This window comes from Myotis nattereri, assembly GCF_964212035.1.
Source record: "Myotis nattereri genome assembly, chromosome: 5".
In the NCBI taxonomy this organism is placed as follows: Eukaryota; Metazoa; Chordata; class Mammalia; order Chiroptera; family Vespertilionidae; genus Myotis; species Myotis nattereri.
The window spans coordinates 83,874,094-83,897,677 of NC_138080.1; the positions used below are offsets into that span (position 1 = coordinate 83,874,094).

General features: G+C 44.2%; 1 protein-coding gene across 3 annotated transcripts in view; it reads left to right on the top strand.

Annotated features, from left to right (window-relative positions):
* The window catches only part of ARHGAP26 (Rho GTPase activating protein 26), a 413,435-nt gene that overhangs the window by 107,990 nt on the left and 281,861 nt on the right, over nt 1-23,584 (top strand). For all 3 annotated transcript variants that reach the window (XM_081091772.1, XM_081091773.1, XM_081091774.1), the window contains exons 4-7: nt 3,749-3,820; nt 9,864-9,965; nt 15,515-15,625; nt 22,790-22,894. In XM_081091772.1, the coding sequence (XP_080947898.1) occupies nt 3,749-3,820; nt 9,864-9,965; nt 15,515-15,625; nt 22,790-22,894 (390 nt within the window). The remainder of the gene's footprint in view (nt 1-3,748; nt 3,821-9,863; nt 9,966-15,514; nt 15,626-22,789; nt 22,895-23,584) is intronic.

Here is a 23,584-nt window from a genome sequence, read left to right on the forward strand (position 1 = left end):
ACTGTGAAGTTCAAGGACCAAAGGCTGACCTTCAGGTTCTTAAGAGATCTCTTTTGCATAAGAATTTATTCTGATGTGGTTCAGCATTAACAGGTGAGGGATTCCATATCCACAGGATACCATATCCCTAAGATATCAGGTCTGAGGCCTGGTTTGAAATCCTTGCTGGCTGCATGTTGATTTGTCCTCAGGAGGGCTCCAGAAGCTGGGGGAAGAGTCCATTAATGAACATTTTTTTTCTCTTCCCATGCTAACAACTGAAATGGTTTGACACTAAATTTCCTGTCTTGGTCAGCTTGGGCTGCCAAAATACCATAGACTGGGTTGCTTAAACAGCAAAGATTTATTTCTCACAGTTCTGGAGAATGGGAAATCCAAGATCAAGGGGCTGACTGCTGTGGTTCTGGGTGAGGGCTCTCTTTCTGGCTTGCAGATGGCAGCCTTCCTACTGTTTCCTCACAGGGCAGAGAAAGGGTGGGGATGCTCTCAGGTCTCTTCTTACAAGGGCACTAATCCCATCAGGGGGACTCCACCCTCAAGACCTAGTTGGCTTCCAAGAGATCCCATATTCAAGTGCTATCACATTGTGGGTATTAAAAGATAAACTAAAGCATATTAAATTTGTAAGAGCTTATGTGAGCAAAAATCAATTCAAATTGGGTAGCACCAGCTACAGGAGCCTGGGGAAAGAGTAATAAAGAAATGCGGAAGCAAAGCAAATAAATTATTTAATTGGCTATCGCTTAAATGGTTGCCTTATTTGGGAAAGCCTCTTTGTTTGCGATTACTTATTATTAGGTTTTGATTTCTTAACCTTGAGGTATTCACAGGCTTAGGTCTTGGGTTGCTGTTGTAGGCTACTAAGGCATTAGAGCCACGTTGGTCCAATGGCCCCTTGTTTAATTAATTTGCCAGGGTAAAAGCTTCAATACATGAATTGGGGTGAGGGTGGGGCAGGAGATGCAAGTTAGTCCTTCGCACCCACGAAGACATTATGTACCCACATGTTTTCCATTTCAGCCCTCATGATGACTCTGTGAGGTGGTGCCTGTATCATCCTTATTGTCCAGATGAAGGTGTCGAGGTTTAAACAGGTTAAGCAACATGCCCACGGTCACACAGTGGCATGGTCCAGATTCAAACCCAAGCATGTGTTATGCCGAAGAATGTGTTCTGCCAAACAGAGCAGAAGGCTCTCTCACCTTCTGTCCTGCAGAGAGACACTGTTTTCCTTGAGTGCTCATTGCTGGGCGCCTGAGCCAGAATCAGGTCAGGGTGGCAGCAGCAGCAGGGCTGCTGGTGGGTGGAGGCCGGGAAAGCTGTGTTTGTGCACGTGCTAGTGCCGGAGAAAGGGAAATGATTCTTTGGAGTCTGATTCTTGGCCGAGCCAGTATTTGGGGGTGGGTGGTGTGGTGAGCAAATCACGATAATACCCCGCAGATTGCTATGGCCTGCAGCAAGGGAACAATGACTGGATTATTATACTTTTCAGCTTGCCTCTGCAATTTTATTATTAATGTCAGTGAGTCGAGTTTCTACTGTCTGCATCTGAGTCTCTGGCCATTGCAAGCCCCTTCCCTACCTCCTCACCCTGTGACAGCTTCATCACCAATTCAGCTCAGCTTAGCAAAGCTGCACCTTCTTTGGAAAGCCTTCCCTAATGCCCCGAGATATTCAGCCATCCTTTGTATTCTCTTAATATCTACTTCATGCCTCTAATTCTGCAGTCAGCACAATTTCCTGATGATCACTGCATGTGTCCCATAGTAAATAGGAGTCCTTGAAGGGGAGAGAGTGGGCTACTGTGTCTCTGATATTTGTACAGTGTGTGGAACTGAGTGGAAATTACACAATCATAGAATCATAGACCCAGGAGAACCTTATTCCTCACCTCTGCAGTCCCTCATTTGACAGATTAGAAAGTTGAGGTCTTACGAAGGCTGATGGCAAGCAGTGGAAGGACCGTGGCAAGGACTTGGGCATTCTGAGTCCCAGGTGAGCGGCCACTGCTTTTTTATATTTAGCATTTATTTAGGGCTGGATTGTCAATCATGGATGCCCTTTGGAACAACTTGAGTTTAAAACATACTGATGCCTGGGATGAAGTATAGAGTTCTGATTTAATTGATTTGGAGTGTGGCCTGGACATAGAAATATTTAAAAGCTCCCCAGGTGAGCCTAACATGTGACTGAAGCTGAGAACCACTGACTTAGGGCCTCAGACACTGTTGTGGGCTTTAGGGACTTACACTTGATTTGTGGAAAAGACTTAAACAGGTGAGCCAACTGAGTCACATCAAATAACAAAAATCGAACAAGTTAAATGACACTGCACAATTCCAGCATTGCTCTCTACTAAAATAAGTGGCCTCAACATTGAGAAAAAGGCAAAGGGTAATAAATTTGGAGATCTGCCAGCTTCTACCCCTTACTTTGTCCAGTTAGGTCTCTCTGTGTCCATGTGTGCTTCTGGCATGTCCTCTGTTGGTCGCATTGCAATGGATATGCATGTGATTTAGAAAAATAAAGCTTTGTTCCAATGAGATTCTTGAAATAATTAGTTGAGCAACGAATAAGCAGTGAATGACTTAAGAAGAAAGATTATGAAATACTGTACTGATTTACAAAAGACCATGGAATCTTAGAGCTGGAACAATCAAGCCCAATTATTTGTAGGCGAGGAAATTGGAGCCCAGAGAGGTTAAATGTTTTGTCCATGGTCATGTAGTTGGCAGCCAATCAAGAAATCATTCATTCATTCATGGAGTCATTGAAACATATTTGAGTGTTCCTTTGTTTTAGGATTCTTCTGTGTTTTGGGGATGGTGGTACATAAGTGAGCATTTACATGAGGGTGTGTGCGCATATGCATGCGTGCGTTCTTTGTGTGTGTGTGTGTGTGTGTGTTGTGTAGTGGTGAACAGAAAACTTTAGCTGGCTTTTGTCTTCTGAAGAAAAACCTTGGTGGGTTGTTGGGAAGTTTCTTTGGATTCTGTTGGTGGTCATGGAAAGCCTCCCTGAAGAGGTCACCTTGGGGCTGAAACTTGAATTGCACTATGTAATGAGTCATCCTCATGGGGATTTGGGGACAGAGCATGTGAGTTAACAGCAAAATGCAAAGACCTAGAAGTGGGACAGGTTTGCTATTTGAGATACCTTCCTGTGATGGTATAGTTGGAGAGCAGGACCTGAGGAGGTGAGGCTGTGAGATGAAATCGAGAGGCAGCCAGGTTAAATGTTTTGTCCATGGTCATGCTTGTTAACTACAAGCATCCTGATCATAGTCTACTAGTGGTATAGGTCTACACCAAGTCCAGATGGCAGGGTTTATGCCGCCAGATATCAGGTGCTCTATTTGTTTATAATCCAGACTCAGTGTTGATCTGCTTTAAATATATCTGCTTAAGTATAATTTGGGTGAGTAAGCATTTCCAAGATGTCCCTGGAAGCTTGAAATTTAGATCCTACCTTGTCACTAGTTTCCCTCCACCTTCAATTGGTTGCTTACATTTTTAGAGGTCCTAATTTTTCTTTCTAAACAATCAGTTTTAATCCTGCCTGGGAATAATACCATGCTTTGAACTGATGACTAGACTTTGACTTGACATGCTGTCAGTTTCAAGTATTGTGAACAGTTACCACATGCATGGTGTTGCTTACTCACATTTTAGGTAGAGACATGGGAGGCATTTTGTGCCAGACTGCTCTGTTTCTTTACTGATACTGCTCTTGCGTCTCCCCCTGCCAGATTGAGAATGCCAGTGACGTGCTCATCACGCCCTTGGAGAAGTTTCGGAAGGAGCAGATTGGGGCTGCCAAGGTGAGAAATTTCCAATTCTTCTTCTTGGATTTTAGGGCGGGAGGTCTGGAAAAACACAACTTCTTCAGAAAATCTTGGGCGGATAAGCCTGGAACCTAGTTCTTCACAAGTGTCTGAAGACAGTTTGTGTGCTCATCCCCAGAGCAGTCATTCTAGTATTTTGTTATCTAATCACCCTGCGCTAGTTCATAAATTGTCCAAAAGGTAGAAACCATGCCTCCTTTGTGTTAGGAGCTAGATACCTATGTGCTTGGACAACATAGGATTGATTATATTTATTGTGAGGTCCAGGACTTGGAACCTAGAACATGGGTGACAGATTGGGCCCTGTGGTTGTGGCACACTGTTCTTAGCTCACTTTGGCTGTGTGTGCAAGTGAGTTTTCTCGCTAGACCTTTACATTTTTAAAGAGAAACTAAAAAGTCAGAGTTTTATATGAAATAGCCTGGTTTCCAAAAAAAAATGTTGGCAAATAATTAAAAATATATATATTACACATTGTGCATGTCAGAAAGTGGGACTGCTACAGCCCAGAGGTCACCATTTGTTGTCACTGGCTTGGTGGGACTGTAGCCCAAACTTGGCTGCTTCTATTGTGTTACTGGAAGACCGCAAAGGGAGCCTTGTTCATGTTTAAGAGGTGGATTCTCCCGGGTTTCTCGCTCTGTGAGAAATCACTAGAAGCCCTAGCTAGTTTGACCTTCAGTAGAGTGTTAGAGACCACCTGCAGGGAAGATGTTTTCATTGGATTCAATGAAAGTAGGAGGATTTTCCAGATTTTCTTCTTGCTTTTCCAAACTGTGTCCTTTAGCTGCAGTCCCTTGCACCACCTGCAGGGTGTTTTGGGTAGCATCACACTCTGATCTGTTTTATGGATTTGACTCAGTTGTGAAATGGTCTTGAGAGGTGCCTGTAGGTGGGAAATGGATAGCTGAAATGTAAGAAATGGGGTTTTCTCCCCTTTCCCCCAACCCCCAAGTGCATCTGCTTTCTAAAAATGAATATATCAAGGCCTGGGATGATGCTCAGTTCAGTCATTCTTTGAAGGAGGAACCACGACAAATATTTTTCTCCCAATTCTACAGCACTTTTCTACCAATTTTACAGTTTACATTTATGAAGAATTTGTTGATTATTGGTTTTTTTTTCTTTTAAAATATATTTTATTGATTTTTTACAGAGAGGAAGGGAGAGGGATAGAGTCAGAAATATCAAGGAGAGAGAAACATCAATCAGCCGCCTCCTGCACATCCACTACTGGGGATGTGCCCGCAGCCAAGGCACATGCCCTTGACCGGAATCGAACCTGGGACCCTTGAGTCTGCAGGCCGACGCTCTATCCACTGAGCCAAACAGGTTAGGGCGATTATTGGTTTTTGTATCAGAGATTAAGGAATGCCTAATTTAAAGGGATGTCTTTCATTAGGATTTTGTCCAAGACTGAGCAAACCCAGTGTTCCAGGGGAGTGTTCCTCCCCTGTCCTCGCTGACGCAGGCCCAGTGAGCAACTTCTCTTTAGTGGCTTTGGGGCCTGTGCCTCCCACTCCTGAAGACACGTGGCAGCGGCTCCGGAGGCTCTGAAGAGCTTTGCGGCGGAGGCAGCGCGGACCTGTGCACTGAGTCATCTTTCCAATAGTCACTTCTCGCTCTGAGCACAGCCGCCTCTCACTCTGGCCTCTCCTCTAGGCGCTGGTTTGAAGGTTTATCAGTTAGCACGGGGGAGGAGCGGAAGCCTGTGTGGGGCTCCCTTTGGGTTAATAGCATTGATCAGAACGACAGGACCAGGTACTTTTCCAGGTTGGGTGGTGGGGGTGGGGGCTATAATGGTGAGAAATACGAGAATTAAAAATTTTAAGAAAAATGGTTGCTCACCAAAACACGTTTCTGCGCATACACATTCCATTCTGTCATTTCTGATGAAGAATAATGTGGTGATGTTGGGGATGATTGCTCATCGCTCCTCCTTTGTCGTTTCTTTCTTTCAGTATATCTGTTCCTCTCTACCCCTCCATACATTTCAGAGGTAGTGAAGAAACAACAAACCCTGTACGAGGTGATCTAGAGAGAAGGTTTAAGAACAGTTACGATCCAGCGAAGGCTGTTTAGTGGCTAAGTTCAAGTTTCTGAACTCTGCCTGTGTGATGTTAAAATTACCCTTCCTCCTCTTGTCCCCTCTGGTGCTGCTTCCGTTGCTGTAACAAGCTGTTGCTACTTGCAAGACACTGCAGTTAGAGTGTGGGTGTGAAGGCTGCTAGGGAGGTGGGCTCCTGGGCTTTCTTGGGCCAGTGTGGCTTCTCGGGTAGGTGCCACCCTGCAGCTCGGTGTGACCATGCCCTACAACGTTTAGAGTTCTGAGTTTGGGGGAGCTTATTTTTCCTGCAGCCCTAGCTGTGCTCTCCAGTGAAAGTAGAATAGACATTGGTGAGCAGTGGTTAGGTGTGGACACTTGAGCTAGGTTGCTTGAGTCCAACTCTCATTCTGCCATTTGGATGTAAACTTGAGGAGGTTACTGCTCCATGCCCATGTCCTGAGCTCTAAAGCAGGGATCACAATAGTACTTACCTCACAGTTATTACAAGGGAGAAATGTGGGAACTCATATAAAGTGCTTAGAACAGTGTCTGTCATATAGTTATTGATGTTAGTTATTATATTCCATACACATAGCTGATTCATTAACAAAATGAATGAGAGCCTGCTGTGTGCCTGGCCCTGTGCTATCCACTGGCGTCTGGTAGAGGATAAGCACAGGTGTGGTTCTGTGCTCGTGGTGTGGCTGGGGAGAAAGACATCAGGCACAGAGATATAAGTAAAATGCAGCCTCCAAGTGTTCTATGAAGGGTTAGCATCCTGGGCCATGGGCCATGGGAAGCAGGTGGTGTTCCCCATAAGAAGGAGGTTGGTTTAGATGCTGGACCTCATCATTGCCATCGCCACCACGGCTACCACCATCTTGGTCAGCATCACTGAGATTTACTACACACTGCATGTGCCTGGTACTCTGCTAAGCACTGTACATGGTTTATCTCAGTTAGTCCTAACAATCCTATGAGGAGGTGGGTGTCCTTATCCTTATTTTATTAGTCAGTCTTTGAGCTGAACGAGGAACCTGAGGAATTAGCTCATGCAGTCACCCTCAGTGTACAGATAACATCTAGTATACCACGTCCTGCAGAGGGGCAGTGGTTTGTTTAGAGTAAATCCATACAGAGCTGGGACTGTAGGATCCTACTCTGTCCTTCATCCCCTTAGCCACCACCGTGGATGCCCTGGAAAGTGAACACCGTCCTGTGCCCGAGTAACTGAGTAATACCACTCTCCCATCTTAAAAGCATTACGTAAATCTTAGTGTTAATTCCCCCAGAGGTCTTGTTGTGGCTTGGACAGCACTGCGTCTCTTTCTCTTTCACTTTGGCTGTCCTCTTGAACATGGAATGTGGAGGCTCAAGTTGCCAGAAAGTCATGGGATTCCAGTGACTCATGTTCCCAGCCTTTTCTCACCTCTGGTTAGCTGCACTATCCTGGCACAGGGTTCTCCTGTCTGGGATGTCTGGTAGGGCTGGTGGAGTGGCTAAGTGAGCATTAACTGGGACATAGAGCCACAGCTCAGAGTCACTGGTTTCTATGAAGGAGAAGGTTGCTTGAGTCAAGTGTCTTGCCTGTACCTCTCAAATTTGAAGGAGTAATGTCTCCTTGGGCTTTTCTTCATTTGCTTCTGCATGTTTCATTTTTCTTGTATGTAAATAGCCTTTTAAGCAAAATTCAGATTTGTAGAAATGGGTACGCGTCAGCTAAAATTGAATAGATGATCATTCTGCTCAATTTGTGAGGCCTAGAGGTTTGCTCTGCACCAGATAAATGGTGTCTGACACCAGAGGAGCTTGTCGGGGCTTCAGGTGACAGCTTCTTGGTGACTTTTGTGCCACTTTGGCTGTGTTCTGTCCGGAGCACTTACTGCTCTCCTGCTCTGGAAGCCTCCACTTGGCCCCTCACGGTATCAGCAGGTCTCAGCTTCCACCTCTCCTCCCCAGTGGGGCCTCTTCTGAGCACCCTACCTGCAGAATCTCTGTGCCTGAACCCTGTTCATTTCCTTCCCAGCACTGTGGCAGTCTATAAGTATGCTGTTCACTTGTTCAGTGGCTGTGTTTCTTCTCCTGGACCATCCTCACCATGAGGGCAGGGACTGCTGCTGTCTTGTATTTCAGTGCCTAAAAGAGCCCAACACAGGGTGGTTTCGTGTTATATTTTTATTAAATGAATAGCGATGTCTCTGAGTTTTCTTATCTGGCTGCAAAAAATTTTCATCTGTTAGAGGCCTTGGAGTTGCAGAAAAATCCTCTGTGGGCTCCACATACTTTAAAAGCAAGAACGATGCATGGAGTTAGTAAATTTGATCCTGGTTAGCAGGCCGGTGCCAACCTTCTCCCACCCATCCCCATTGGGATATAGAAGGAAGAGACGCCTGAGACAGTGTGTCTCAAGTGTGGTTGAGACGTGGGCTTTGGAGGCAGCTTGTCCTGGGCTCGAATCCCAGCTCTGTCACTCTCTGCAGCTTTTTACAAGTTAATGTCCCTGGGTCTAAGTTTTTCTCATCTGTAAATGGGAGATAAAGATAGATCCTCACTGACTCAAGCATGTGGTGGGATTGCAGGGATTATTATGTGTATTATGATATTTACATTATTTTTCATTTTAAAAGCAATTAATATAGGACAATAAAAATATCCTAAATGGAGGGGCAAAAGCATGCATTATTCCATTGCCTAACCTCAAGTATTTTCATTTTGGAATCTTCCCATCTAATCTTTGTCTCTAGGTCAGTGATGGCGAACCTTTTGAGCTCTGCGTGTCAGCATTTTGAAAAACCCTAACTTAACTCTGGTGCCGTGTCACATATAGAAATTTTTTGATATTTGCAACCATAGTAAAACAAAGACTTATATTTTTGATATTTATTTTATATATTTAAATGCCATTTAACAAAGAAAAATCAACGAAAAAAATGAGTTCACGTGTCACCGCTGACACGCGTGTCATAGGTTCGCCATCACTGCTCTAGGTATATACACTCAATATAGGATGTACCAAATTTATATCATGCTATTATTGCTTTTCATTCTGTGGTGAGAAATTTTCCATATAAATGCCTTGCCTTCCCAGTTGTATATGTAGGATGTTCTATACTTCAGTTATCCCAAATCTTAACCTTGGGCAGTAATGTTACTGCCACTGTTGCGCCCTCTCCCTCTCCCTCTCCCTCTCCCTCTCCCTCTCCCTCTCCCTCTCCCTCTCCCTCTCCCTCTCCCTCTCCCTCTCCCTCTCCCTCTCCCTCTCCCTCTCCCTCTCCCTCTCCCTCTCCCTCTCCCTCTCCCTCTCCCTCTCCCTCTCTCTCTCCCTCTCGTTCTCGTTCTCTTTCTCTCGTTCTCGTTCTCGTTCTCGTTCTCTTTCTCTGTGTATGTGTGTCTCCTGTGATTAATGATGCTGCGATGGACACATTTGTGGAGATTATAATGCCTTCTTGGTTTTGAGTTATTCTTCAGCGTACAGACCTGATTGTGATATTATTGCATCAAGGGATATTTGATTCTCTACAATAAGTACTTTTTGAACACTATTAAAGCTGGATCTCCATCAGTCTAGACTTGTCCCATTTAAGCTGTAAGTAGATCTTCTACTTTGAGATTATCTTCACAGGTAACTTCCCTCCTTCATCTGGCTTTGAACCTCCTTGTGAGTTAGAAACTAGAAATTTCTATTTCACAATTGAAGTTCTTAGACTGTGGAGTCCTGGCTTTGTCTCTATGAAATACTGGTGTTTACCTTGTTTCTGGCACTGTGGCGGTGCCTCAGTGATAGACACTCAAAGCTCTCAGGCTGTTGATGGGCGGTTGCTTGATTTAATGGGTATTACCTGAAGAGTAGGAGTGGGGTTGTCTGCTCTTGTGCTGTGTCTGAGGGAATAATGAAGCCATGAAGATGAGCAGAAAGGTTGACCCAGCTTGCTTTGTTCATGCAACATTTTAATCTTTTTCTCTTTCTACCAGGAAGCCAAAAAGAAGTATGACAAGGAGACAGAGAAGTATTGTGGAATCTTAGAAAAACACTTGAATTTGTCTTCCAAAAAGAAAGAATCTCAGCTTCAGGAGGTAAGAAATTGTACTAGTATTCTGAATAAACTGTTTAATTTTACATGGTGCTGGGGTATGTACTGGTTACTCTTTGCCAGGAAGTCCTAGGTTTGGAAGAGCCCTCGGAAACCAGGAGCTTGATCTGATGCCTGGATGGCCTTTCTATCATCCCACCCACACCACCCCCTTTGGTGGCTGTCCAGCCTGTCAGGGGCAGAGGAACATGCTGCTGGTCAAGATCACCCTCTTCCTTGTTGGGGAGCCCTAATCACTAGAATGTACTTCTGCCTCGCAAACTGAAGTCTCTTTTCCTGTTTTTCTCCCCCTTGACCTTGATTCTATACTCTATTACTAGTACGTCACCTTTGACTTTATGCCTATGTCAGTGATTTGAAATGTTAGCATCTGAAATGCTTTGGCCCTTCTCCCATAATATTAATTTAAAAAATCTATTTATTTTTTTTTTAAGCATGACTTTATTATCACTCATATGGTTTGTGGTTTGGTAACCTTGTTTGAAAAAAGTCAATTCTCTGACCTGCCCCTAGTCTTTCTGGATTTGCATGGGGTCTTTTTAAAGAGTAGTTCACTTGGGAAGAAAAGCCAGTTTGCGGTCCTGGCACAGTGACCATGTTTATTTTGTTCATGGAGGTTTACATGGCCAGGGAGTTTGCATTTCTGGGAGACAGTCACAGTAAAACTCCAAATCTGGCTTCTGGCTACACGAATGTCATTTTATTTAACTCTTAACAATTTGCTGACCTTTCTCAAGTAACGTAAAGAGCAGCTATGGTTTTCAAGCTAGCCCTCTTTCTTAAATTCCCTTTTTTTTTTTTTTTTTTTTTAGTAAATAGCATGTCAGTACTTTTATGAAGTGAAAGTTCATATGAAGATGATAGGGTCAAAAGTTGAAAGATGAAGACAACTCAGGCGACAGTGGAGTCTGAACCCCTCCCAACCAGGATTTGTTAGACATCCTCGGTTAGGGATGTGTGGTTCTCAGGACCCCTTGCTTGGGTATTTAAACCAATTGTTTGAATGACCATGAGAACTCAGCACCATCTCCAGCCACTAGTGTTTATAGTGGACTTTGCAGACCAGTTCTGGCCAACCAACCAACAGCAATTGAGTAATTGGTGCAAACTGTAAAAGCAAATGAATGAGGAGGTGATTCTTAAATAGCACAGCTATTTGGGTAAATCAAATGTGACAGAGAAAGCTAAAGAAATGCTTATTTTCATGCATGTTATATAAAGGCTATTCACAACTCCACGTAGGGATATGGGCACTAGATGATACCCCAGGATATTTGATTCTACAGGATAAATATATAGTTCCACTTAGGTTCTGTCCTGGGACAAGTACTCATCTCGCTGAGCTGTAGTCCCTTTGTAAAATACTCATGAAATACCTATCCTGCCTACTTCATGTATGAGAAGACAAATTATAGCTGCTACACAAATATAGAGAATTATCCCTATGACTGACCTGTTTTTCATCCCCTGTTCCCAAATTGAATGGTAATTTCTTTTTTCTTTATAAATTTTTTTTAAAAAAATTGATTTTAGAGAAGGAAGAAGGAGCAAGGTTGGGGGGTAGAGCTACATTGATCGATTGCCTCCCATATGCTCCCTGACTGGGGATCGAAACCTGCAACATAGGTATGTGCCCTGACCTGGAATTGAACCTTCAACCTTCTGGTGCATGGGATGACGCTCCAACCAACTGAGTCACGCTGGTCAGGGCTGAATGGTGTTCCTCTTGACTGCCCTCATCTGTTGGAGCTGCTATATCAGAATACTATAGCCTGGGTGGCTTTTAAGCAACATAAACTTATTTCTCTCTGTTCGGGAGGTTGGGAAGTCCAAGATTAAGGTGCTGGCAGATTTGGTGTCTGGTGAGGCCTGCTTCCTGGTGTACAGATAGCTGTCTTCCTGCTATGTCCTCACATGGTCCGAAGGGGTAAGGGAGCTCTCCAGGTCTCTTTAATAAGGGCAGTAATCCCATTCATGAGGACTTCACCCGCATGACATAATCACCCCAAAAGCCCCACCTCCAGGCGCCATCGCATTGGGATTAGGTTTCACATAGGAATTGCCGGGGGAGGGCACCAGCACTCAGTCTGTAGCGCAGGCTTTGCCAGTATATGTCTCTGTGGATATTTTTTCATTATGCTCTTTGTTCAGTCCTTTGTGTTCTTGTCTGTTACCCATTCATACTTTCTGAGTACACCGAGGGCAAGGGGTGGGCTAAAGGTCTTTCTCGTGAGCCCTGGCCAGTGCAAATGTTGAATGCATATTCATGTGTCAGGTACTGTATTGAGCATTTTACATGGAATCTTTTCAACTCCTCATAGCCACCCTATGTGGTACAGATTTATTCCCATTATTTTACACATAAGAAAGCAGAGGCTCTGAGACGTTTACTAGTTTGCCTGTAGCTGGTCAGCGAGGATTTGAACCCTGGCTCCTGACTGTGGAGCCCTTTCCTTTAACGCAGTAAGCTCTTCTGCGTCTCTCTCTGTCTTAGGAGAGAGGGATGGTGCTCTGCTGCCTACCTGCCATTGTCATTAACATGTGTCAAGCAACTAGGACTGGCCAGATGGAGGGACGTTGGTGGTCCTCTGGTTGAGCCTCCTGAACTTACCTTTGAAGGAACTGAGTTTCTTGTAGAAGTCTAGTGGTTTGCTCAAGGTCTTCCAGCTATTTAGTGATACTTCATGTTTATATAAAAATCAATTTTTAGGATCATTATTAAACACCTAATACACATTTAATGAAATCTATTTCCTTTGATTATCCAGAACTGTTCCCTGATTGCAGGGCTCTGAAACCAATACTTATAAATGCTAGCCCATCCCTAGCCCTGGTGGGTGAAATTATAAGGCAGGAATGTGGAATGACACTGCTGCCATCTAGTGGATGACTTTTTAAAAATCAGTGTATTCTTTAGCGGTTCAGAAGCTACTTCAAAGACAGTTTTGTTCAATAGATGGTCATTGCACACTTCTGTGAAAGAAGTCTATTCAGGCATTGGGTAAATTGTGGGGCTGAAATGAGCGACCTGCCTTCATGGAACTTACCTTCTAGGACAGTGGTTCTCAACCTTCCTAATGCTGCGACCCTTTAATACAGTTCCTCATGTTGTGGTGACCCCCAACCATAAAATTATTTTCGTTGCTACTTTATAACTGTAATTTTGCTACTGTTATGAATCGTAATGTAAATATCTGATATGTAGGATATATTTTCATTGTTACAAATTGAACATAATTAAAGCATAGTGATTAATCACAAAAACAACATGTAATTATATATGTGTTTTCTGATGGTCTTAGGCGACCCCTGTGAAAGGGTCGTTCGACCCCCAGGTTGGTGACCCACAGGTTGAGAACCGCTGTTCTAGGAGAATGTCTCTTTTCCAGGAAGCACAGAATGGTTTGGTGGGTCTCAGACAAACTGGTAGATTTAGTTTCTCAAGTAACAGGCAGGGAAACTGTCTTGAGTGGCTTGCTGGATGGGTTGGAATCCTGGCTTACAATTCCATTGCAGGGGGAGCTAAGGATGTGGTGAATTCTATGGCCCAGATGAGTGGGGACATTGGCAGGAGACACATACCATTCCATATGGGATTTTTTTCTCCCTTTTCCTTTGGAATCACATTCAGTTACGTGTCTGTTCTGAGAGCTGGGTCCTGATGGCCTCATAGAGATCAATTCATTCATTCCTTAAGTGTCTACTGAATGTTTTACTATGGGTCAGGCATCCCTCAGGGAACTGGGATAGAAAAATAGAAAATGACACAAGGTCTTTGCTCTTACAACTTTATATCCCAGTTGTCAGTACACAAGGAACGAGAGGAATAAATAATAATGTTACATAGTAATAAGGAAATAAAGTGGGAGAGAAGATGGAGGCTCCCTGAGGTAACCCATCTAAAATAGTGTCATCAATAAAGGCTGCTCTGAAGAGGTAACACTTGAATGGAGACCAGAAGGATGAGAAGGCGTGAGCTAAGGGAAAAGTTGGGGTAGTGGTCCATAATTGTGGAACCTGAATGACTGGGTCATGAAATAGAGTAGAGTAGGCTGGGACAGAATGAAAAATATGGAAGTGTTTTGTATTTAGTTATAAATGTACTAGAGGCCCAATGCATGAAATTCGTGCAAGAGTAGGCCTTCCTTCCCCTGGCTGCCGGCACCAGCTTCACTCTGGCATCCCGGACCCGGGCTTTCCTCTGGCCGCTGGCAGGCACCTGGTACCCAGGCTTCCCTCGCAGCCCCGGCTTTGTCCGGAAGGTCATGCAGAAGGTCTGGTCTAATTAGCACATTGTGCTTTTATTATTATAGATATTTATTAGGTAATAATGCCAAAGGTATTTCTTATTGTGCACTGTAGTTAAAAAAAAGGATATTTATCAAGGGGAAGAGCTTTCCAGGCAGAACGGACACCAAGTGCAAAAGTTGCGAGACAAGACGGAGATTTGGAGTGCTGGAGGGCAACGAGGAGCCCAGAGTGGCTGGAGGACAGTGAGGGTGGGTCGGGGTGGGAGGAGGTAAAGTGGGACGGGTGGGCAGGTCACACTGGGTCTTGCAGACCATGGTGGAGGCTAGAGGAAGGCATTGAAGGGGCTGTGAGAACATCTGATTTAGATTTTAGGGAAGGTATTCTGGATTGGAAGGGGAGGGAGGGATTGAGAATGAAAGCGGGGAGAGCAGTTAGGAGAGGCGCGTAACTGCTGGAGATGATGTGGCTGGTTTAGGGTAGGAGCAGGGATGGAAACCCATCTCTTCTGACGTCCCTGCTGATAATAACAGAACACTTCCTGGTTTTCAGTTTGTTTTCATCCTTTAGCTCATTTTATCTTTGAAACAGATCTGCTCAGAGCAAGGGCAGATATTTCCATTTCCACCCTCCAGGTGTGGGTAAGAGACCCAGAGAGGACCACGGACTTGAGCCCGTCTCACCAGCTAGAAAAGAATGGTGCTGCAGCTCCAGCCCAGGCATTGGCACTGCCAGCACTCTGCCTGATGCTGGGCGCTGCTGTTTTTCTCAGAGGACTTTTCTTCTGGCTCCTTCATCCTGCCTGACTGCAGGAAGCACTTTGCCGATTGTCAGAATGACCCTTTTCTCAGTTGCACTCTCAGTGGCTGAGAGGACATCAGGGCTGTGGGATAGTCAGGGAAGTCAGTGTAGGGAGGCCGTACTGCCTAGTGGTTCAGAGACGATCAAGAGCCTTGGAGGCACATCAACCAGGACAGAAGTCCCAGCTCTGCCCTGTCCTTCACTTTCCTCTTGTAAATTAGAGATAAAGATAATATCTTCTTTTCAGGAATTTCATGAGTATTAAATAACTAGAATTAATGAGGTTTGAATAAGGTAACATATGTATAGGTATGGGCACAGCGCCTGGCACAAAGTTAAGTGCTCAGCTAACCATTATCATTATTCTTATTTCTGTTTGATTTGTTTTTTAAAGCTATCTTCAGAGATTTTTCTGGCCTGCTTGTTGAATGTTCTCCTTGGAAGGTGACTTGATTTTTCTCTGAAATTTCATCCTATGTGTAGGCAGACAGTCAAGTGGACCTGGTCCGGCAGCATTTCTATGAAGTATCCCTGGAGTATGTCTTCAAGGTGCAGGAAGTCCAAGAGAGGAAGATGTTTGAGTTCGTGGAGCCTGTAAGTAGATGCTCTTTGTTGGTGGTGTTTCCATACTTTTATCCCCATCCCTTATTCCAGCTACTTAGGTGGCAAACGATCTAAGCTGTTGATGGAGAGATTGCCCAGCCCTGATGCTGGGCCTTCTGGTTAAGAACCGAGCTTTCTCAGTCTGGCCTCCCTGGGTTTTTCCTGTGGTCATTCCCATTCAACTCCAGGTACGGTGGTAGTGCATTCCTCTAGCCACCCTGGGTGGTCCTATCTGGTTTGCAGGTGGAATTAGTGACAATAAGGGAAGAGTGGAGTTTTCATCTTGCCAATCAATAGTGATTACACTTTCCTCCTCCCTCCCACCTTCCCCTCTCCCTCAGATAATCCAAAGGTAGTAGTAACCCAGGAAATAGGAGAATGTACAGACTTTTCTCTTTTGCCTCCTGTGTTCAAAGCACCTCTTCATTCCACTGATACATTACATGATGCTTTCTAATGTGATTTCTCACTCTATTTGTTATAACCAGAGTCCCTGGGTGCACCGTGATGGGATGTGTACTTGGGCAGTGTCTCCGTGGCCACGAAAGGTTGTAGTATGGGAACAAGTCTGGCTTTGGTTTAGGCCACCCCATCGTGGTTGTAGTTACATGCATGGAGCTGCCCCCACCCTGCCCTGGCACTGTTCAGAAGGCTTCATAGAAACACCAGAAGATCATAAGGGTCTCAACTCAAAACTTTCAGACCTTGCATTTTTCAGTCAAAATGCAGCTTCTGATTTAGACCCACATAAGATCTCTATCCACATAAGATTCTTATTGACCTAGAGTTAAGAAAGAGTGATTCTCTTAAGCAAATAAGAATAAAACGATAAGAAACTGAAAGAAAGTGACTATTTTTTTTAGTAAAGAGTGTTTTGTACCCCGTGTCTAATTTATAAACTTTTGGGATGCTTTTTATGCATGTAGACTTGCTGATAGTTTTTTCAAGGCTCCAGATGGCTTTGGGATTTGATGCTGACATCTTTTACTATACTGGAATTTCACTTGTGGCCACCTTGTCTGGCAAAGTTTTAAAAACCCTTAATTACTTTAGTCTTCTTATCTGAATATTGGAAACTTTAGAGCCAGCTTCCTATCTAGCAGTGGTCTCTGCCACAGTGGGTGTGCCAGGTGGGAGAAGCCACCTGGCGGAGAAAGCGGGCTTGTCGGTTTCCCTGCTTACGGCACAGAGGTGTGAAAGCCAGGCTTTCAATCAGTGGTTTACCAAAGACTGTTTCCTGTGGTTGGCAGGAATGAAAATGCTGTCTCAGAATTTGCCTTTGGCATTTTTATTTGCTTTTACTAGAATTTCTAGTGGGGGAAAAAAACACACAGTGTGATTCTAATCATCCTTATGTTATGTATAATATGCTGATTAATATTACTCCATAGTTGCCCAATTTGGATGAGTTGCAATTTAATAGGCCCATCCTACATTTTTGAGCTGAGGTTTTTTGTTCACTTTGATCTCTCAGTAGGTATTCCTAGTGAATCAGATATTGTATCTTTTAGCTTTTGCTGGTTGACAAATAACCACAAAAACCTCATATAAGAATAGGCATTTACTTTTTATATTTCTGTAGGGTTTATCCAATCTAGGTTAGGCTCAGCTGGGTGAGTCTGCTGATTTAGGTGGGCTTTCCTCCTCTTCCTCCTCCTTTCCTCCTTCTTCTCCTTCTCTTCCTCCTTTTCCTGTTTGTTTGTCTCCCCCACCCCCAAGAAATCTATAAGGTTTTATCCTTCTATGTCCTGGCATTCTGTTGTAGTATATCAGTGTCTTGAGTCTTTTGAGAGGCAGTATAGCATTGTCGTTAAGGGCTCTAAAGCCAGACTGCCTAGATTTAAATCCCAACTCAGCCATTTTCTAGCTGTGTTTTCTTGGGGGAAGTTATTTGTTACTCTGAGCCTCAGTTCCCTCATCTGCAAAATGGGTCAATAATACCACATTAACCATATAAAGATGTTATGAGGATTAACTGAGTTTGTCCATGTAAGATGCTTAGAACAGAGCTAACCTAATTAGCACCCAATTTTATTGTATAGTAGTTAATTAGCATCTAGTTAATATTTATTTTTATTTTTTAAAAATGTATTTTTATTGATTTCAGAGAGGAAGGAAGAGAGAGAGAGAGAGAGATGGAAACATCAATGATGAGAATCATTGATCGGCTGCCTCCTGCATGCCCCCTACTGAAGATTGAGCCTGCAACCCGGGTATGTGCCCTTGACCGGAATCGAACCTGGGACCCCTCAGTCCGCAGGCCGACGCTTATCCACTGAGCCAAACCAGCTAGAGCAGTTAGTTCATTATTTTTTAGTAAATCTAAAAGCATTTATTTACTGATTACCATAGGAAATGCTAAAGACCCAGCAGCTGTGTCTGAAGAGCTCACAGCCTCACTGGGGAAGCAAGATGCATACAGAAGAGGAGTAGCCAAGGCAGCAGGCAGTTTAGTGCCAGATTGGACAGGATGGATGGTATAGAAGTGCCAGAACAATTGAAAGAGTAGAAAACCACTGTGGTTTGCAGATGCACCTGGAAACCTAATGAAAAAAATAATTCTGGTCTCATGTTAGATTGAAGATACTTGCCCACATTAAGTTAAATGGGTCGGTTGAGAGGCTGGGTATAGGATGCAGATGTTGAACCTTCACTTTTCTGCAGGAGTTCTTCTTGTTTGTGATACACCAGCTTCCAGACAGGCCAGTGGCTTCAGGAGCTGTGGAGAAGAGGGAGAAGAGACTCATGGAAGGAAAATACCACTGGCAAGATCAGTGGTTCTCAAAGTCTTAGATATACACATTCTCAGGCTCCACCCAAGCTCAAAATTGGCAGGTGGGGCCCAGTAATCTGTATTTTAGTAAGTCCTTTAGGTGATTCTGCTGCATATTAAAGTTTGAGCCACTGGCCTACATTGTACAAAAGAACATGAAGTAACAATTGATACTGGCTGAAATTGTGTCCTGTGCCGATATCACATACATTACCTACATTGTCATCCAGTCCTTATAATGTCTGGGAGGATAGGTACTATTTTTATATCTGTGTTCAGATGAAGGACTGGAAGTACATTTATTTACTTCTTCAAGGTCACATTTAGTAAATGGGGTTGATATTTATAGTTTTAGTTGGTTGCAATAAAAGGAATCTTCTAACCACTCAAGGAGCTCCCATGCCCATTGACTATGTTTGTTTATTAGAAAGTAACTTCACGTACCAGGATGTTATTGACCTTCAGAAAAAGAAACAAAATTTTAGTGTTCCAAGGAAGAAAAATCAGACTTCTGGGGTCTGAACTATACATACATATTTTTGTGTGTGTGCACCCTGGAAGCCTTCATTTTCTTGTTGAGGTACTAAATGTTCTGGACATTTGGATCGCAGATTATGATGTACTGACTTCCTGAAGGTGAAGCCCTGCTCCGTCTGTTCCCCAAGTTTTCATAATTGAAGGTTACCCAGTGCTACAGAGAACTCATTCTCATGTGTCAGACGCTGTGTCTTCTTGAGTTCCACCTCCTGAGTGTTGGTGCTGTGCCTTCCTATCATCTCTCACTGCTCCTGCACCATGGCAGGTCTTCGTTCTTTCTCTTTGGTCTGTTGCATCCTGTCCTGGGCCTCCCCCTTCTCCAGTCTGGCCTGGATCCTGTTAGCACAGTGCATCTTCTAACACGTCAGTGTGATTATCTCTCTTGCTGAGCATCTCCTGCTGGCACTTGTGTGCTAATCTAAGCCCATTTCATAGCTGATCTCACTGTGTACACAACCCAGTGTAGGTAGCATTATTGTTCTCCTGTAAAAGATGAGCTAAAGGCAGTTACATGGCCTGCCCAGCCCAGCTTTTCATCACGCTACTGTCTGTCCTTTGTTGTATGAATAGTTTAAAAGGCCTCATAGTTTAAAAGGCAAAAAGTCTAAGGTCAAGGTGTCAATAGGGCATGCTCCCTCTGAAACCTGCAGGGAAATGATCCTTCCTTTCCTCTTCCCATTTTCTGGTGGTTTGCGGGCAGTATTCATCATTCCTCGAATTGTAGATACATCTGTCCTATCCCTCATCTTCCCTGTGAGTTTCTCTGTATCCAATTTCTCTGTGTCCCTTTTGTAAGGATACCAGTCATTTTAGATTAAGGCCTAATGGCTTTATTTTAACTTGATTACCTCTGTAAAGACCCCATTTCTAAATAAAATCACATTTTGAGGGACTGGTACTCAGGACTTAAACATATCTTTTGGCTGGAGGGGCGGGGTAATAGGGGGTGGGGACACAATTTAACCCTTAACAGTAACTCTATTCTATGAATGGAAACAACCTAAAGGAATCAGATAGTCCAGAGTGATGCAGCCCACTAAAATGAAGGAGTTACGTTTTTGCTTATTTAAAAATAAATAAATTAGATCAATGTTGTCAGCTAGGAATGGATTTTTTTAAACCAGGTATTTCCTGAGGAACACAACGATGGAGATGCAGGCAAAGGGAGGTGGGGAAGGTCTTCATTGGCAGGTCCTTGGTTGTGCTGTGACTATTCAGGGAGGAGCCTGGGTGGCCATGCTGACTTCTTTTGTCTGACAAGCAGGCGAGGCTGCAGCAAGCTCTTCCTCTGTGTGTTTGAGTAGAAACATTTTTTTGAGGCAGACAGATCTTTCCATCTCTAGAGCCTTTCTCCGGGCCTCGCCTGGCACCCGGAATGGACTTTCATTTTCCACTGGGTAATAGGTTCAAGGTTCATACAGTTTGTTGGAAGGGTATGTCAGCAGGTGGGGGTAAAGAGAAAAGATGCTACGTCGGGGAGAAAGAAGGGAAAATGGGCCAAAGGTGGCAATGTCTAAGGAATCACTTTCCACAGAAAAATGGATGATCAGGCATGATACCAAAGGAAGTGAAGACCAAAATGAATATAGGTAACTCTGCCTTCGGAATGCTTGTGTGTGTGCCCAGGTGGCATCTTAGTGAGCTGTTTGAGATATTTAATTACTCTGAGCAAGAGAGGCTTTGTTGACTTTAAGGGAAGGATAAATCAGAGTTAATAGGAGGAATGACCTTAGAACTAGCTGCTTATCTTCTGCTTAATTCTCCTGTAGGGAATAGCTCAGTGCCTTGGAAAAGTGATGGGCACAGCATTCAAGGACAGCAGGGAGGGAAGAGCTAGAACAGTTTTCATTGTGAAAATCGACACTAGGTTTGTCATCTGAGCCCCTTCTTGTATATTACTGGAGCCATCTAGAAGGAAAAGTATGGGCCTTCTCAAAAAAGTATTTTACGTAGAGTAAGTCCAGAGGCTTTGGTCACCCTTGAAACAGTTTATCATTAGTCTTTGGTGACTCTATGTAACTTACCGCCCATTCATTGACTTAGGTTAGGGATCTGTTTGTGGTGCCACTAGATGATTTTTTTTTTACAGCCAGAGGACCCAGCAATGTCCGCTGCCCTTCCTCCCGTGAGGATCACAGGGGATAGGTGATGCAGTGGCAGTGGCAGTGGGCAGTTAAGGTACCACATTGTTGTAAGCTGGATTTTGTCTGACTTCCCAGTATGGAGATCTTTGATAAATTGGGCTGGGCCTGTGGCTCAGCCCAAAGACAGGTCTTTCCTCTGATCTCAGTTAGCGTTGCACATACCTTGGTGCTTTCCATTTCTGTCACAAGCATGGTGGGAGAGTAGTGGTGTGGAATGAGTTCCCCCATTATTAGGGCTGCCTCTTAGAAAAGGAGACAGGTGAAAATAAGTGAGACCACAGTTAATAAGTAAAGGTATCTTCGTTTAGGGACTGAAAAACTAAACACAACATAAAATAAAGCAGCTGTGTCTGATGTAACATGTGGTAGAGGCAGGTCAGAGAGGTCAGAGTGGACCATTTAGAACATGTGAGTCAGCATTGAAGTTCAAGTTAGAATGGATATGGTCCCCAAATGAAGTAGCACTGAGCCTAGGATAGAGGTGAGGTTCTGGTTCTTCTAAACCAGCAGTTCTCAACCTGTGGGTCGCGACCCCTTTGTCGGTCGAACGACCCTTTCACAGGGGTCACCTAAGACCATCCTGCATATCAGATATTTACATTACGATTCATAACAGTAGCAACATTACAGTTATGAAGTAGCAACGAAAATAATTTTATGGTTGGGTCACAACATGAGGAACTGTATTTAAAGGGCCAGAAGGTTGAGAACCACTGCTCTAAACCTCGTTCAGGCTCTGACTATAATCCTTTTTCAGATTGAGGTTTGGAACTGAGGCAAGGTGTGTAGAACTCGGGGAGGGGCCAGGGCAGCCTAACAACAGTGAGGCTTACACCTAGGCTCCGAGAAGAGACCACAGGGACGCTTATTCCCTTGGAGAAGGGAAGGCTGGCAGGGGCCCGGGGCAGGGACATGAATAGTTTTTAAGTATATGAAGGCCTCTTATAAGATTTTAGTGAACAGATGTTTGCACTCTTCACTAAAGACAAGACTAAACAATGAATGGGTTTACCTTTAGCCCAAGGCAATTTAAATGAGAATTTAGGGAAACCTTTGTACCTGAAAATGTGGGAACATGGGAGTATTTTAATAAAGGAACCCATGGTGCTTACTTTGGAATAGTTGAGGGAAAGTGGGGAAGCACACTTGAGCTGCAGTCTGACCTGGATGATTTTTTTGGTGTGACTTTGCCTGTTAGACTTCAGACTCAGAACATACCAGCTTCCTTTTCTCCCTTGCTTGTTGGTTATCACTGTAACCACACGCTTCTGCACCGTAACCTGGTATTGCAAACATATTAGGAAAAGACTAACTTGGAGCTCTGGTCTTCACTTTTCTGACGGAATGTTTATCTTAAGAGGTGGTGAGGCTCACAGGGTAAGAGCTTGGGTGTTGGTATCAAGGAGATCTGGCTTCAAATCCTGGCTGCCACTTGCTGCGTGTTTTGGGGCAAGTTACTTGACCTCCTAATTATTAAAATGAAGCTAACAGTGGTACTTACCTAATAGGTTGCTGTGAGTGCTCAGTGAGACAGTGCACATAAAGTTACCGTGTCTGGAATACAAATAGTGCTCAGTAAGTGATAGCCATTTTATTACTTTATTCTAGATTTTCAGTCGGGGTTGGGAACTCAGACACAACAACATAATAACGTCCTTGGCCTACTTATGTGGTGAACTCTGCCTTTCTACCTCATTGCAGCTACTGGCATTCTTGCAAGGACTCTTCACTTTCTATCACCATGGTTACGAACTGGCCAAGGATTTCAGCGACTTCAAGATGCAGCTGACCATTAGCATACAGAACGTGAGTGGGCAAAGGGACAGACTTCCTTTCCTCGGTTAAGGAAAGGAAAAAACAAATTGTGGGTCTGGTTGCATAGAGAGCACTTATCTGGGATGGAATGCAGGTAAAGGGCGGGGGTTTGCTTGGTTCAAAGGGCAGATGGGGGCAGGCTTTTCTAGGGTCTTGGTGGCCACAGATTAGAACATCATCCTATTCTCTATTATTTCAAAGCACTATTTATGTTTTCGGAAGTGCTGCTGCTGATTATGTTTTAAATCTGTAGCACCAGAGTCAGGATTTCCTTTGGCAGTGGAAGGCCTGGCCCAGCCCAGCCCAGCCCAGCCCTGCCCTGCCCTTTTTAGCCCCCCTTCTGTGCATCTTGCTGCCTGGCCACAGAAGACCTTGGAGTGAGTGTGTGTGTGTGTGTGTGTGTGTTTAGGAGTGGGGGTGGGGCACACATGCTGACCTCTAGCTCAAAGGGTGTGCTCTTGTTCAACTCTTAGTAAGGCTGAGAGAAAATCCAAGTCAGTGTGGCTTACACAGCAGGGCCTCTCGGTGCTCAGAATCCTGCCTAAGGCTCTTTGGTTAGCAGTTACTGGGGCCCGAGCCCCCTTCTTAATTACGTCTGGCCATGTTAGCATGTACATTGTCTTTGTCTCTAGAGCAGCGGTTCTCAACCTGTGGGTCGCGACCCCTTTGGGGGTCAAATGA